This window comes from Carassius auratus, chromosome 9 (genome assembly GCF_003368295.1).
Source record: "Carassius auratus strain Wakin chromosome 9, ASM336829v1, whole genome shotgun sequence".
Taxonomy (NCBI): Eukaryota; Metazoa; Chordata; class Actinopteri; order Cypriniformes; family Cyprinidae; genus Carassius; species Carassius auratus.
The window spans coordinates 21,954,702-21,969,802 of record NC_039251.1 but is presented as its reverse complement, the minus strand read 5'-3'; the positions used below and the strand labels follow the sequence as shown (position 1 = coordinate 21,969,802).

General features: G+C 36.2%; 1 protein-coding gene and 1 long non-coding RNA gene across 4 annotated transcripts; both read left to right on the top strand.

Moving 5' to 3' along the window:
• The first annotated feature begins 166 nt into the window (after window positions 1-166).
• LOC113108744 (uncharacterized) lies at window positions 167-1,099 on the top strand. The gene is made up of 2 exons (XR_003292808.1): window positions 167-311; window positions 519-1,099. It is a non-coding gene; the product is annotated as an uncharacterized LOC113108744 (long non-coding RNA).
• A 1,777-nt stretch (window positions 1,100-2,876) lies between these two features.
• On the top strand, window positions 2,877-14,249 carry LOC113108743 (sentrin-specific protease 7). 3 transcript variants are annotated; one of them, XM_026272032.1, is made up of 21 exons: window positions 2,877-3,031; window positions 3,308-3,404; window positions 3,510-3,608; window positions 4,070-4,143; window positions 5,303-5,834; window positions 6,210-6,399; window positions 6,720-6,841; window positions 7,044-7,118; window positions 7,684-7,717; window positions 7,917-8,114; window positions 8,252-8,487; window positions 8,810-8,946; window positions 9,301-9,417; window positions 9,970-10,089; window positions 10,181-10,273; window positions 10,515-10,678; window positions 10,798-10,838; window positions 10,990-11,033; window positions 13,426-13,494; window positions 13,680-13,830; window positions 13,922-14,249. In XM_026272032.1, exons 2-21 carry the CDS (start codon window positions 3,309-3,311, stop codon window positions 14,099-14,101), a joined length of 2,772 nt encoding a protein of 923 aa, XP_026127817.1. In that variant the 5' UTR covers window positions 2,877-3,031; window position 3,308; the 3' UTR covers window positions 14,102-14,249. The 3 variants fall into 3 exon arrangements, with proteins under 3 accessions (XP_026127817.1, XP_026127816.1, XP_026127818.1); XM_026272031.1 differs by having other exon boundaries at window positions 6,210-6,492; XM_026272033.1 differs by lacking the exons at window positions 2,877-3,031; window positions 3,308-3,404; window positions 3,510-3,608; window positions 4,070-4,143 and adding an exon at window positions 5,071-5,200 and having other exon boundaries at window positions 6,210-6,492.
• Window positions 14,250-15,101: the final 852 nt, after the last annotated feature.

Here is a 15,101-nt window from a genome sequence, read left to right as displayed (position 1 = left end):
CCATGGTTAAGTTAAAAGTCCAACCATCTGATATGAGCACTGTACTACAGGTATGGTATTACCACACTGCATTTAGTAAAAAAAAAAATGATGAGGTTTTAATGAAGATTTTTTTCATGCTTTTTTTTTTTATGAAAGAACTGTTCCTTATAGGATCACCATAGTGAATTTTGTTTCGTGTATTTGTATGATGTTTAATTTGTAACATTTCCCTACAGCCAGCGTCTACGTGGTGCGCAAGATCCGCGCTGCCCTCAAAGAGGGAGAGCAAGCAGAACAACCTGTGCTCACACCATGTAGTCTGGCTAAAGGTGAGGTATACTCACTTAACTTTCTCTCTTTCTCTCACACAGACACACACAGAGAAAACCCAGAAACATAAAGAAAAGACCATAGGGTGAAAGTGTTTTATTACTCTGTAGCCTGTCTTGAGTGAGTCAGAGTACAGAAGTACATTAGTGAATGGTGTGGTCAAATCAATATATATTTGAAGTCGTCTGACGTGTTTGTGTTTCTAGGTAAAAAGGAGCGCTATGCATCAGACGCAGCATTAATGGCCGCTCCAGAGCCTGAGGGTGCTGCAGGGTCATCTGCATCTACAGAGACAGCTATGGAGAAATGTGGTTCCTGAGGTTAAAGGTCACGCAGAAGCAATTCTGGGCACAATGGAGGCTGAAAAAACTGCATTGCTGGACGCCAGCATGTGTTGTGTTTTGGATGCTAGTGTTTCAAAAAGGCCAGCTAAGCTGGTCTTTTAAGTAGAGGTTTTAAAAATGGGAAGGCAGATTGTAATAAAGATCTGACATCAGTCCAGTTTTGCTCTGCGTGACGTTTTGTTCTTAGGTGCCAACACTTGCTGCTCCTCTCTCTTTCTCTTTTTCTGTTTCCCATCAGCTGTAGTTTGTGAAGGTCTGTTCATCAACCTCTGACTCAGGGGCGGTTCAGATCTGATGTTTACCTGCAGCTTTTGTATTTATAACTGACTGTACACTGATTGAAGACATATCGCTGTTAGTAACAATAACATCTGACGCTCTTTATAAGATTATGTAATTTTTGTAATGATAAAAACCACTAATAAAATGGTCCAGTCATTGTTCTCTTGTTTTTTTTTTTTTTTTTTTAAATTTTTTTTAAATTAGCTTTGTTTTGTAATCTCTGGTATATTTGTTCTGTCCATTCTAGGAAGCTATATTCTTTAATTAGATAAACACATAGCTGTATTTTAATGATGACAAAATCACATTGACATCATTCCTCCACTAGGTTAGAAATGAACTCTAAAGGATTTACTAAACATGTTTCTTTAAAAAATGTGTATATGTCTTTTTTATAATGTATTTCATCCCAATAAATTAATTCAGAAATTAAAGTGGAATTTAAACTAATAGTCAGGGTGTCATAGTGATCAATCACAGCATGAGCAATATATATATATATATATATATATATTATATAATATATATATATATATATTAAATAATAATAATAATCTACTGGGTCCATATGTGATGCAAAATAATCTTTAGTTTACAGGATTGCAAATAAGCGTGAAATAAGCATGCGAGTTTTAACTTAACTTAAACATAATCTTAACCAGTTTCTGCACTGTGTGACATATTTTTTTTTCAAGTGACAACAAGACATTTAGGCCAAGTGTGGTGACTCATATTAGGAATTTGTGCAGACACAAACACACACGAGAGAACACACACACTGTGAGGGCGCAGCAGTGGGCAGCCATTTGCTTCAGTGCCCAGGAGCCACTGAGGTTAGGCACCTCCTCAGTCTTGGGTAAATGGTTGGAGACACAGACAGACTTACCAAAAAGGCATGGGTTCAGCTCTCAGTATTGGAAGGAAATGTAAGTGGGGAGAGTGAACATACACTTTTTCTAACCTCAGAACCCACACTCAGTTTGACAACACACTCTACACAGTAATTCACAACAATACTGTAGTGACAGTAGGTAAAAAAAGTAAATCAGAGAAAATAAATAAATGAATAATGTTTAGAGGATCTTTAGCCAATGATGTGGAAAAATAAGTTTAGATTTCATTTCAGAAGTGCAAGCCAAAATTTGAAGACTTGCCAAAATACACAGAGAGGTAAAACAAGGATAATCATTGGTAGTGTTTTTACAAGATGGAGAAATCTGATTAAATATGTGTTTTAACTTGTGGTGTTTCCTTTCAACAGGTGAGTTAAACTTTAAGTAAAAAGTATTTCTAATAATATGTTGGACCTTTTATCGAAAGTAGTCTACTTATACCTGTTGAAACAGGGCTTCACTTTTATATATCCCCAAGAGCTGTGACCTGCAAAAAATGTTGTTTGGAAATTGTCTTTATTTTTGTAACGCCGTTAGATCTGTCCACCCTAGCTTTAAAAGAATCATAAAACAGAAATGAAATTAAGCAAAAATATATACAATTTTATAGTTTATATTGTTATGTATTATACATCAGTTTGAGTGTTAGCATGACTTATGCCCCTCTACTGACTGTGGAAATGTAAACCAGAACAAAGGCCAGACCTGACACCTATTTAAAGCCTTTGGAATGAACTGGATTGCTGACTGTCAGTGTTTGACTTCACTGATGATCTTATGTCTGAATGGGACCAAATCTCCACTGCTATTCCAACACACAATAAAACAGCTTTACATGAAAAAGCTTCAACAGAGAACTTACTCCGTATAATGTCAATGTGTTTAAAAAATAAAAATAAATAAACGTTTTAAAAACCAAGTACATACATTTGTATTAAACCTCACAACTTTACGTTAGTTTATATCATAGACTGGTTTAAATTTAACGTAGCCTATTCTTCATGACGCTAGATGGCGCACACTACCTTGCAAGATCACGCTTTTTTCACATCGAAGAAGAGCGTGCGACTTCCTGCGAGTGGCGGAAGTTTTTAATCGAGGAATATAATTCCAATATTCATGTGCTCGTTTTCTGTTCCTCGGCTGAATTATCTTCATTTGCCATGTTCCACGGTTTAAACTAACTCCGGGACTTAAAAAGTAGGTGTAATATATAAAAACTGAAACCAGATGAAGGTATAACAGGACATTGTATTTAGCCACAGGCCAGTTAGGAGCACTTTTAATGTGCATGTGTGCTAATGTTGATTGTTTCAGTGCATTGGCAGATAATGTGCATGATATTTTGATTCAGGCTATTAGTGAAAATCATCTTATGATATAAATGCATCTTATTCAGCTCTTTTAGGACTGGTTACACTGCTATATTTTGGTTTTGATCCTGTCCTGTCTTTGTTTATTTTCATCTGTTTGCAGAATGCCACATGACAAAACCCGTAAATCCTGTCATTTTTCCCTGGACCGGAGGAGAGCTCTTACCCTCTCACCTGAGATCAAACGTGACAGCTGTCAGGTATGTCCATGCATGACATCACACATTATATAGTGGTGTTTACTGTGTTTCACTGTTTTTACTTAAATCCAAAAGAGTAAAATAACCTCTTTTAATGTGTCCCAGGCCGAAAGTCCTCTTAAGATCCCCAGGATAGTATCCACAGCTGAGGATAAGCGTGTGGATACAGAGATGTCAAAAGATCGGAATAAAAGCCACTCCAAGGTGACTATGATATGATGAAAATATCGTTTGTGCATTTGTTGAAAAATTATTTTTACGTTCTAGTAAAGAACTGCATTTCTTTTCAATTAAACTACTATAATTATAATTATAGTTTTTACGTGCCTTATTGCTTTTATAAAACAAAGTGCATATATCAATATGATAAAATACACTAGTGTTTAATGAATAGTTATGCTCATTAATAATAATAGTGATTAGAATAAACCATTCTTTAACGGAATTGTATAGTTTATTTTTCCTAACAATACAGTCACCACCACACACTGAATTCATTTGGCATATTAACATAGAGTTTATCTGGTTTTAGATAATTATTATTATTTTTTTTAATGATCTAGTGGACTGTTTGACTACTTAAAACCTCTGTGAACAATTTGAGCTGTGCTCTCTTGATGTTTTGATTAGTTTCTGATTGGCTTTGTATTCTTGTGTACTGTTAGATCCACTGGACACAGCTGGCCTCAAATGGTACATCAAGTGATCAAGAGCATACTATACGGCAGGAAATCAAAAGGTAACATGCTTAACTACATTATCCATCAGATTCTGAAGGTGAAGCCTGTTCTTCATCACTTATAGGAAACATTATGTTAAGTGGTTGTATAAACACGTACAATATTGTTTGCTGTTCCTTGCATTACATGAAATATGTAGTTTTGAATTACGCAGATGTCGGCCAGCTGACTTGCATATGTGATATTTTATGGGAAGACACTCAACATGGCATGTATTTGAAAAACAAATGCAGATTTCAGAGGGCTCTAACTGAATTACTTTACATTCTTGATAATCCACCACCTGTTTCCTGACAAAGGAAGTGATGCATCGCACTCATTAAATACTTCAACATGATTGCAGTGTTTCATAGCAAGTAGTTTTTAGGATATCATACAAAATCTACAATGACTCTTAAACATTTTTTATTGGAATGTACTGTTTTTTTTTTTTTTTTACATTAATAGACAACGATTTTATTCAGAGATGTGTTTTACTGATGTATTTAAAAAATGTATTTGAGATTTTTTTTTTTGTCAAGTATTAATCATACATGATTTGTCTAGCTCAGCTTCTTTGTGTATGCTCCTCTAGGCAGTTTTTGTATTATTTTCCCTGATGTTCACTTACAGTTTAAGTCAAGTCAGTTTTAGCAAAGAGGCTAAAGTAATAAAGTTGCTGAATACCGATTAGGTTTTGATGTGTTATGCTTGTAATTTTCAGACTTTTTCAGTTTAGTTTCATTAAACAACCTGTGTGAACTAGGGAGAGTGTTTTGCATTCTAAGCATTAGAATATATATTTATAAAGTTTATATCAGACTTTTATTTCAAAATAGCAGAGGGGAATCCTGTTTTGCATGATATAGCTCACATCTACACTCCCTCTCTAAACCCTTTTGCTTATCATTCATGCACCATCTGTGCATGTTGACCCGTCTCATTCCATGCCCATGCTGCTAGAACTTCAAATGGTTGCTGTGCCATTAGTTAACCAGATAAGTCAATAAACAGCTGCGCAGGATGTCCTAAATGTGTTTAAACTCTCTGCCTAGTAGTTATGGATCCGCAAGTAAAGTAAGTATGTTTAAGGAGCTACAGTGCTTGTTGTTCTTTGCATTAGTCTAGTTGATTTTTATGTAATTATATTTAATTTGTGTTTGTACTTATTTCCTATAGACGCCAAGTCAAGGTGGTTTTAGAAGATGTCCTTCAGACAGAGATCGGGCAGAGATTGCTGAGATGTGGCGGGCAGATTTGCCAAAAGACAAACCAATCAGAGAGCAAAAGGCTGACTTCGACAGCTGCACTCAAAGACAAGAGAAGCACCAGTCTAACAGAAAGAGGAGAAACTGACTCGACTGGACCAAAAGCCACTTCACCATCCCATAATCAGACTGAGTCATCCACTGAAGATGAATCATGTCCACACAAAGAAATCCAAAATCTGAAATCCAAACAACTGAACTCCTCACTGAAACTATTAGAGTCATCTGAAGTATCAGGTAACTCCTGTTCAACCAGAGAAAGTGACTCGCCACAGCTGCCTGAACAGACCAAACCATCTACTTTTGAAGAGACGGAAGTATTACTTCTTGAAGGATCTCTGCAGCATGAGGAAGCACCATCCTCTGGATGTGAGTCTTTACACAGCCCCTCTTCATCGTTAGCAAGCCGGGGTAATCTGAGGGAAGAAACATCAGGTAGCGAGGTAAGATCTGTACACCTTGGAAAAAATCTAACAATCCTGAAAAAGTGTATCACAGATGGTTTCCACAAAAATATTAAGCAGCACAACTGTTTTCAACTTTGATAACTGAGCACCAATCAGTATGTTAAAATGAGTTCTGAAGGCTCATGTCACACTGTAGAGTGGAGTAATGATACTGAGAATTCAGCTTTTCCATCACAGGAATAAAACACATTTTAAAATCAAATTAAATGCATTATTAAATCATTTATTGGTATATCAAAGCAAACTATACAGTATGATGTGGAACATCTCTTTGGTACATTTGTTGAGGATTCAAATATTATACGTTTTTATTGTAGATCATCATTTTTTAATCTACATTTGATTCTATAGCACCTTCGCAAGAAGAAAGAAAGGAGAGAAACACAAGAATGGCCAAAATGTGCTTCAGAAGATATGGAAAATCACTGGCTCAGGAATGGAGAGGTGGTGCAGGAAGTGGATGGAACGAGAGAAAGTGTGCTATGCCTCTCAGTCGGGTTTGATGCGGAAATTAAAAGAATTCGTATGGACAGCATTTCAGGTGAACGTGTTCCCAACTCAGACCCCGCCTCTGGGACAACAGAGGGGCGGAGCTACAACACAGAGTCTTCTAAGCTCACCCCATCTGAGCTTAGTAAGTGAATATTCAGTATTTTTTGATCATATAAATACAGCACTAGTGAGCATAAAAGACTTCATTTTAAAAACATTTGAATGGAAGTGTAATTGGTAAATATCCTTTCACTAATAAATATCTAACATTATTTGATTTTTACATGCCACACAGATATACCAAGACATTTTTTCTAACTTTACATGATTGTTATTTGAAGACAATAATTCCATCGTTGCCTTGCTTAGTTGTTCTGTCCAGTGAAGAGGAAGAAGAACAGGAAGAAGAGGAAAGTAAAGAGATGGAAGCCTCTTCCCTGAACATCCAGCCACTGGAGGGTGCAAAAGACATGAATATAGAAGATCAGTTTGTAAGAGTTTTTAGTGATCCATCTACTGGACAAGGATAATTCATTTTATTTACTAAATAATTACTAAATACTATAAAGCTGATTTTATGGTGTCTCATAATAGCTTATCTTAATGTAAAAAAAAAACCAAACATCTATTTTAACGGGGGCTGTTCCAGCCTGACACTGGCGCTGATGTGTGTCTGTATGTTTTCATTGTCAGAGCTCAGTTGTGGTAGAGCTCCAGCTGTCTTCCCTTCACATGGGTGGAGTTAGTGCCAGTTGTGAGAGTATGAAGGTGAGGGTGCTATGTTGATGTGGTGGGTTGGAGGGATCAAATATGTGACCCTGGAACACAAAACCTTAAGTTGCAAGAGTATATTTATAGCAATAACCAACAATACATTGAATGGGTCAAAATGATAGATTTTTCTTTTATGCCATAAATCATTAGGATATTAAGTAAAGATCATGTTCCTTGAAGATATTTTGTAAACTTCCTACTGAAAATATATAAAAATTTAATTTTTGATTAGTAATATGCATTGCTAAAGACTTAATTTGGACAGCTGTAAAGTAGATTTTCTCAGTATTTAGTTTTTTTTTTTTGCTCCCTCAGATTCCAATATACATCAGTGGAAAGCTTATTTATTCAGCTTTCAGATTATGTATAAATCTCAATAAAAAATTTTTTTTCCTTTTTATATCTGGTTTTGTGGTCCAGGTGCCACATATTTTTGAATCATTCAAATCATGATTCAAGCTGAGGTTTACATAAAGAGAAATTACAAAAAGAAGTGTATCAGTCTAGCATGCCTCTCTTTACTGTTTGTGTCACTGATTTTTAACATACAATTTTTCAGGTCACTACAGACAAGATCACCTTTTCATTAAGAGGTAAACATTTTAAAAAAACATTATTATTAGAAACATTCTGGTGAAGTGAACATTATACATTTGCATTCAAGTTTATTATTTAACGGTTTAATAAATCTATAACATGTATTTATCGGTATTTTATTAGATATCGGTAATATCTATGTGTAACATATATTATTATACATTTTTAAAGCTCTTTTCCTTTTTGTTTGTTTAGGTTTTTCAGTGAGCATTTCTATATCGACGCCTAATGTGTGTAAATACAGTGTATGGGATGAGCCTGTACTGAGTGAGTGTGGCCTGGCTAAGGACAACGAGATCCCACCCCCTTCTCTGGTCCTCTTTTGGCTGTCTGATGACCAGGCACACAGATTACGCAATGACCTTTCCGTCATCCTGCCAGACACATGTCCAGGTCAGCTACCTGTCTGCTTTCTTGATTACTGATAATACTGCTATGCATTGTTATATATTTGTTAATATAGCTTTTATTTTTGAAAGCAATGACATTACTTTTTATATTCTCTCTCCTTATGTTTAATGTGTTTACAGCTGAAGGCAGTACGTGTGTGTTGCTGTGTTTGGCTGAACCTGTAACTGGTGTTGAGAGTGCGCTCTTGGCCTCTTTACTTGACATGGTCCAGAATCAGAGCACCTCTGAACCCCTCTCCCCTCTCACACAGTCAGAAAGCCTGGAAGTGCTTCAGAGCTCCCAGGAAACACACCTTCTGCAGCTTTTGACGCCTGAAACTGATCCTCAAACCAGCACTGATGGATCTGCTGTGAATGTATCTTTGCTTCTTTTTTTTTTCTTTTTTTCACGTTTGCAAATTAGTTTCTTTACCCCGTGGTTCAAATTTAATGTTAGTAATTTAGTTAAAAATTATTAGGCTGATTTTTAATTATTATATCAATTATATGATATTGTTAAATATAAAATACAGAACAGTTTTCACTTCTACAGGCCCTCTGTATGTCAGTCTGGTGGTTTTTGAATGATCTGTTTTTCCAGATTAGTTTGATCTGGGTGGAATAGGTAGAGAAATAGCGATTATAAGAGAAAAATAACAAATTGTTTAGGCAACTTTATGGATTGAGTGTGTGTTTCAGGCTCAGGATACTGATGTTCATTTGAAGCCAGTTTACACGCTTTGCCACAGTAGAGCTCAGGGCTCATACAGTGTTACTTTGGCTCCTACACTTGGGCCAGAATGGACACCGTACCAACACTGTGCTCCGGCACGCAGGTAAAACAGCTTTTAACGTTTTTGATGGGAATCTCTTGCTCACCAAAGCTGCATTTATTTGAGCAATATAAAATAATAAAATTAGAAAATATTGTTACAATTAAAAAAATTTCAAATATAATTTCTTCTGTAATGTCAAAGCCAGATTTTCAGCGTCATAACTCCAGTCTTTAATATTGCATGTTCCTTCAGAAATCACTCTAATATGCTGATTTGGTGCACAAGAGAAATCAATCTGTAAACGTTTTGTTTTGCTTAATATTCCTGCAGAATAGTTTGAAACATTATAAATGTCACTGTCAGTTTTGACCAGTTTAATTCAGTCCTAATTGACTTTCATGCAACTCTGTTTAGATTGATTCAGTTCCCTCCTCCGCCCACGAAAGGAGCCATCACCGTGACGACAGAAGACCTGGAGTGTTTGGACAGTGGCGAGTTTCTTAATGATGTCATAATCGACTTCTACCTCAAGTAAGAAAACTAAAGATTGCTTTTAGACACCGCTATTTGGGAAGGAGTGGGATGAAGAACCGAGAGTTTTGATTAGCAGCATGAAGTTTGATCCAATTTGCAACATGTTCTGATCAAGAACTGCCTATATGAAGCTATAATGTGAGAAACAACTAAATATTTAATGTTTTTAACAATATGTTTCCATTCAAATCTTTGGGGTCAATAAGTCTTTCAATGATTACATATTAGAATGATTTCTGAAAGATTATGTGTCAGTTTAGACTGGAGTAATGGCTGCTGAAAATTCAGCTTTGCTATCACAGGAATTGATTGGATTTTAAAATACAATCTATTAGAAAATGGTTATTTTTAAATTACAATAATATTTTGCACTAGTGTTTTTTTACAAATAGGCTAATTGCAGTGGCAACTGTAGTGTATGTTTTTAGGTGCATAAACCTGAAATCACTGTAACACTAGATATATCTTTGCTTCCAAGACTCTCAAACAGTCCTCTTTCAGTATTTTCTATGTATATATAAATATATATCTTGTATGCGTGTTTTTTAGGTATCTTCTGGTGCAAAGGGCCCCGCAAGCATCTGTAGACAGATCTCATGTTTTCAGCAGTTTTTTCTATAAACAGCTCACACGCAGAGACAACGCTAATGAGGACAGTACAAGCACACCGTGAGTATTTGTTAGACGGCACACTAATACACACAATAATTCTTATTGTTACTAATGGGTTTTTGTTTTTGCAACTTTGGTTGTCCATCAGAGCTCAGGTCAGAAGGCATCAGCGTGTGAGGACATGGACGCGTCATGTAGACATCTTTGACAAAGACTTCCTGTTTGTGCCTGTCAATCAAGAGTGAGTATCAGCTATATAAATAGTGTTTGGACACCTAAGCCATACTTACTTTTGAGGGCCAGTGTTTTTAGAGCTGTTTGATTTTTAATTGGATGTTTAAAAAAAAGTTATTGTAATTTCACTAATTTGTGCTCTCTATGGACATTATAAAAGGTTTGGGCTTTCATTGTACCTTGAATATACCAGTGTGTATCATATCATGTTTATAAGTGACTTATATCATGTCTTATGTTTGTTTCAGAGCTCATTGGTACCTCGTGGTGATCTGTTTTCCTGGATTAGAGGAGCCACAGTATGTGAAGAGGGACGGAAGAGACTCTGTGCAGGGTGATGGAGATGAAGGTTTGGTTGAGCCTGAGGGTGAGATCCATGGTGAGAATATCTCCAATAGTGAGGAGGACAAAGGTAAGATGTGTCAGTTTTGACTGAAATTTTAATTCTAATGCTTTACTATTAATTTATGTATGCTTACTACTTAAAATAATCATTTGATGATTCTAGACAAACATTTGTTCTTAATCTAGATGAGAGTTGTATAAAGTCAAGCACGACTCTTCATCTTCCCGTAAGTCAGATCAACTTTAATAACAGGTCTTGCTAGTCAGAAATCTTTATTTGAAAATGTAATTTGTTGAATTGCATTTGATTGGATAAAATGTCATGTGGACATGGAGTTTGCACATGAAAAGTTATAGCAGAACCATTTCCTTCTGTAGAACTGTACGGAAAAAACCTGCAAGAGACCTGTTGTGTGTAAAAGGTATGTGTGTGTGTTTTTAAATGAACTGATTTGTTTTTGTATATAAAACATTTGTACATAATGTAGAGAATTTAGTGCGCGGAAAGATAATAGTTTAGGTTTTTCAATAAAAAAAAATTGTGCTGCATACTATATAATGGATTTTAGATATTTTCTGGTGTTTTAAAATTTTAATTTTCTATAATCATGTTGCTTTATTTCCGGACTAAAAGTCACACTTTTTTTCATAGTTTGGCTGGTCCTGCGACTTATAGTCAGGTGTGACTTATCAAAATTAATTTGACATGAACCAAGAGAAAACATTACCGTCTCCAGCCGCAAGAGGGCGCTCTATGTTTCCAGTGTAGACTACAGGAGCACAGAGCAGCATAGAGCGCCCTCTTGCGGCTGGAGACGGTAATGGGTAATGTTTTCTCTTGGTTCATTTCTCTCGGTTCATGTCAAATTAATTTGTGGCTTGGTTCTAAATAAATGCGACTTATAGTCCAGTGCGACTTGTATATGTTTTTTTCCTCGACATGACGTATTTTTGCACTGAAGCGACTTATTCTTTAGGTGCAACTTATAGTCCGAAAAAAAAAAAACACAATTGTATATATATACAGTCTTGTTCAAAATAATAGCAGTACAATGTGACTAACCAGAATAATCAAGGTTTTTCGTATATTTTTTTATTGCTACGTGGCAAACAAGTTACCAGTAGGTTCAGTAGATTCTCAGAAAACAAATGAGACCCAGCATTCATGATATGCACGCTCTTAAGGCTGTGCAATTGGGCAATTAGTTGAATTAGTTGAAAGGGGTGTGTTCAAAAAAATAGCAGTGAGGCATTCAATCACTGAGGTCATCAATTTTGTGAAGAAACAGGTGTGAATCAGGTGGCCCCTATTTAAGGATGAAGCCAACACTTGTTGAACATGCATTTGAAAGCTGAGGAAAATGGGTCGTTCAAGACATTGTTCAGAAGAACAGCGTACTTTGATTAAAAAGTTGATTAGAGAGGGGAAAACCTATAAAGAGGTGCAAAAAATGATAGGCTGTTCAGCTAAAATGATCTCCAATGCCTTAAAATGGAGAGCAAAACCAGAGAGACGTGGAAGAAAACGGAAGACAACCATCAAAATGGATAGAAGAATAACCAGAATGGCAAAGGCTCAGCCAATGATCACCTCCAGGATGATCAAAGACAGTCTGGAGTTACCTGTAAGTACTGTGACAGTTAGAAGACGTCTGTGTGAAGCTAATCTATTTTCAAGAATCCCCCGCAAAGTCCCTCTGTTAAAAAAAAGGCATGTGCAGAAGAGGTTACAATTTGCCAAAGAACACACCAACTGGCCTAAAGAGAAATGGAGGAACATTTTGTGGACCGATGAGAGTAAAATTGTTCTTTTTGGGTCCAAGGGCCACAGGCAGTTTGTGAGACGACCCCCAAACTCTGAATTCAAGCCACAGTACACAGTGAAGACAGTGAAGCATGGAGGTGCAAGCATCATGATATGGGCATGTTTCTCCTACTATGGTGTTGGGCCTATTTATTGCATACCAGGGATCATGGATCAGTTTGCATATGTTAAAATACTTGAAGAGGTCATGTTGCCCTATGCTGAAGAGGACATGCCCTTGAAATGGTTGTTTCAACAAGACAATGACCCAAAACACACTAGTAAACGTGCAAAGTCTTGGTTCCAAACCAACAAAATTAATGTTATGGAGTGGCCAGCCCAATCTCCAGACCTTAATCCAATTGAGAACTTGTGGGGTGATATCAAAAATGCTGTTTCTGAAGCAAAACCAAGAAATGTGAATGAATTGTGGAATGTTGTTAAAGAATCATGGAGTGGAATAACAGCTGAGAGGTGCCACAAGTTGGTTGACTCCATGCCACACAGATGTCAAGCAGTTTTAAAAAACTGTGGTCATACAACTAAATATTAGTTTAGTGATTCACAGGATTGCTAAATCCCAGAAAAAAAAATGTTTGTACAAAATAGTTTTGAGTTTGTACAGTCAAAGGTAGACACTGCTATTTTTTTGAACACACCCCTTTCAACTAATTGCCCAATTGCACAGCCTTAAGAGCGTGCATATCATGAATGCTGGGTCTTGTTTGTTTTCTGACAATCTACTGAACCTACTGGTAACTTGTTTGCCACGTAGCAATAAAAAATATACTAAAAACCTTGATTATTCTGGTTAGTCACATTGTACTGCTATTATTTTGAACAAGACTGTATGTATTTATTATGCAGTTATGCAGGCTTTCAGGAAAGGGATTTCACTGCTAATGTATTGCACGACAAACAACTATTTTTGAACTAAAACTAACATTATTAAACGAAAAAATTTTAACCACGAGTTTTGAGAATAATTTTTCCTCTTTATTTTTTTTTAGACCATGCATTCTCATCATGGATTCCCTGAAGTTGTCGGTTCACGAACGCATCTTCAAACTCTTGCGCGAGTGAGTGTTTGCGAACTTAATACACTCAAACTTAATCTCACATTTATGTTAAGCACTGCTGTTGTTGCTATCTTTAAAATTATTACTTGTTTACTTGTATTATGTTAATAATACTAGTGCAGCAGGTCTTTATTTATGACTTATAGATGTATAATGACATGATTCATTTTGATGTGCTTTTTTAGATACCTTCAGGTGGAGTGGCAGACAAAAAGAGGTGGTTATCGTGACTTTAGTGCTGAAAGCATGGTAGGGTTCCACTGTGCAGTCCCCCTACAGGACAACAGCAGTGACTGTGGCCTTTATCTGCTACAATATGCAGAAAGTTTTTTACAGGTACAATTACACTCCAAATTCAACACTCAATTCAATTTCAAATCTGTGTAAGAGTCTTTTTTGATCGCAGTGCTATTTGTATATCTTTAAGGACCCTGTGGTAGACTTTGAATTGCCATTGAGATTGGAGCGCTGGTTTCCACGACAACAGGTGCGCGGTAAACGGGAGGAGATTCGGGACCTCATCCTACACCTGTACAGATTTCAGCAAGGCTCTCTGGGACACGAATGTTTAGAAGATAGGAGAGATCATGGAAATGTCATTCAGTGATGTTAAGCTTGTAGGTTCACATGATTATTTGACGCTAGATATATTTATATTTTAGCTGTTTTTGAACCTTTTATATTAATTTGATGCTTTTGTATACACTGTTGGAAAAACTTTAGAAGGAAATAAATGTCGATACAATGATGATAAACCGTTGTGCTCTTTTTCATCTTACATTTTTCTGTATGTCTGTGTTTTAATCGATGTAAGTAGCTCAAACATTCTTTAAAGGGGTCATATGGCAAAAAAATGATTGATATTTCAAGCCAAAAATAAGATGACCCTATTAAAATGGTTATCTGTATTTTTTATATGCTCTCTCTTAACAGTGGCTTCAGTTTGTGATGAATGAATGTAGGAAACACATGCCTGGACACATGATTGGATAAGCTGTTGGGTGTGGCATGAGTCCTTGTTCTGATTGGCTCATTCATTAATAGTGGTCAAGTAGAGCATCAGAAGGCCAGGTGCGTGCAGGGATGGTATAGGTTTAACACTAATCAGACAGAGATTAGACTGATTTGTAGACCACCCACTTTCTTCCAGTAATCCCAGCATTCCAGTCTGTGTATAATGATTATCTCTTGTTTGTTTGCTTATTCAATGTAGTGTATACTAGCTGGTAAACTGTGATTTTATTAATCTTTAAATACATGTACCAAGGAGTTCTGTAAAACCTGGAGGAATCTATATGGTAGCATTTCCTGCCTTTGAGACAGGCCTGTTTTTTGAAAAGCAGGCTTCCATACTATTACCATTTCTGCTATATTTGTCGAGTCGAGTGCACCTTTCATTTCCAGTGTGATAAGTGATTCGGAAATCTCAAGTATTGAACAGTTTGATCAGACTAACAAAGGTAAAGATATGTTTTACACAAAATGGAAAGTGCAAAGTATACATACTACAGAAACAGTAGCAGTAATACAACAAAAAAATTGTATGAAAGGATGCTAAACTGTAAAAATCAGGGGGAAATATTTTTATAAAGTCCTCGCAGAAAATT

What these genes read in the sequence shown, in the direction of transcription:
- LOC113108743 (XM_026272031.1), top strand. Translation starts at nt 3,309, where the DNA reads ATGCCACATGACAAAACCCGTAAATCCTGTCATTTTTCCCTGGACCGG. An exon ending in CTGATGGATCTGCTGTGAAT is followed by an intron (nt 8,488 to 8,809) that starts GTATCTTTGCTT and finishes TGTGTGTTTCAG; the next exon opens with GCTCAGGATACTGATGTTCA. An exon ending in CACTGTGCTCCGGCACGCAG is followed by an intron (nt 8,947 to 9,300) that starts GTAAAACAGCTT and finishes AACTCTGTTTAG; the next exon opens with ATTGATTCAGTTCCCTCCTC.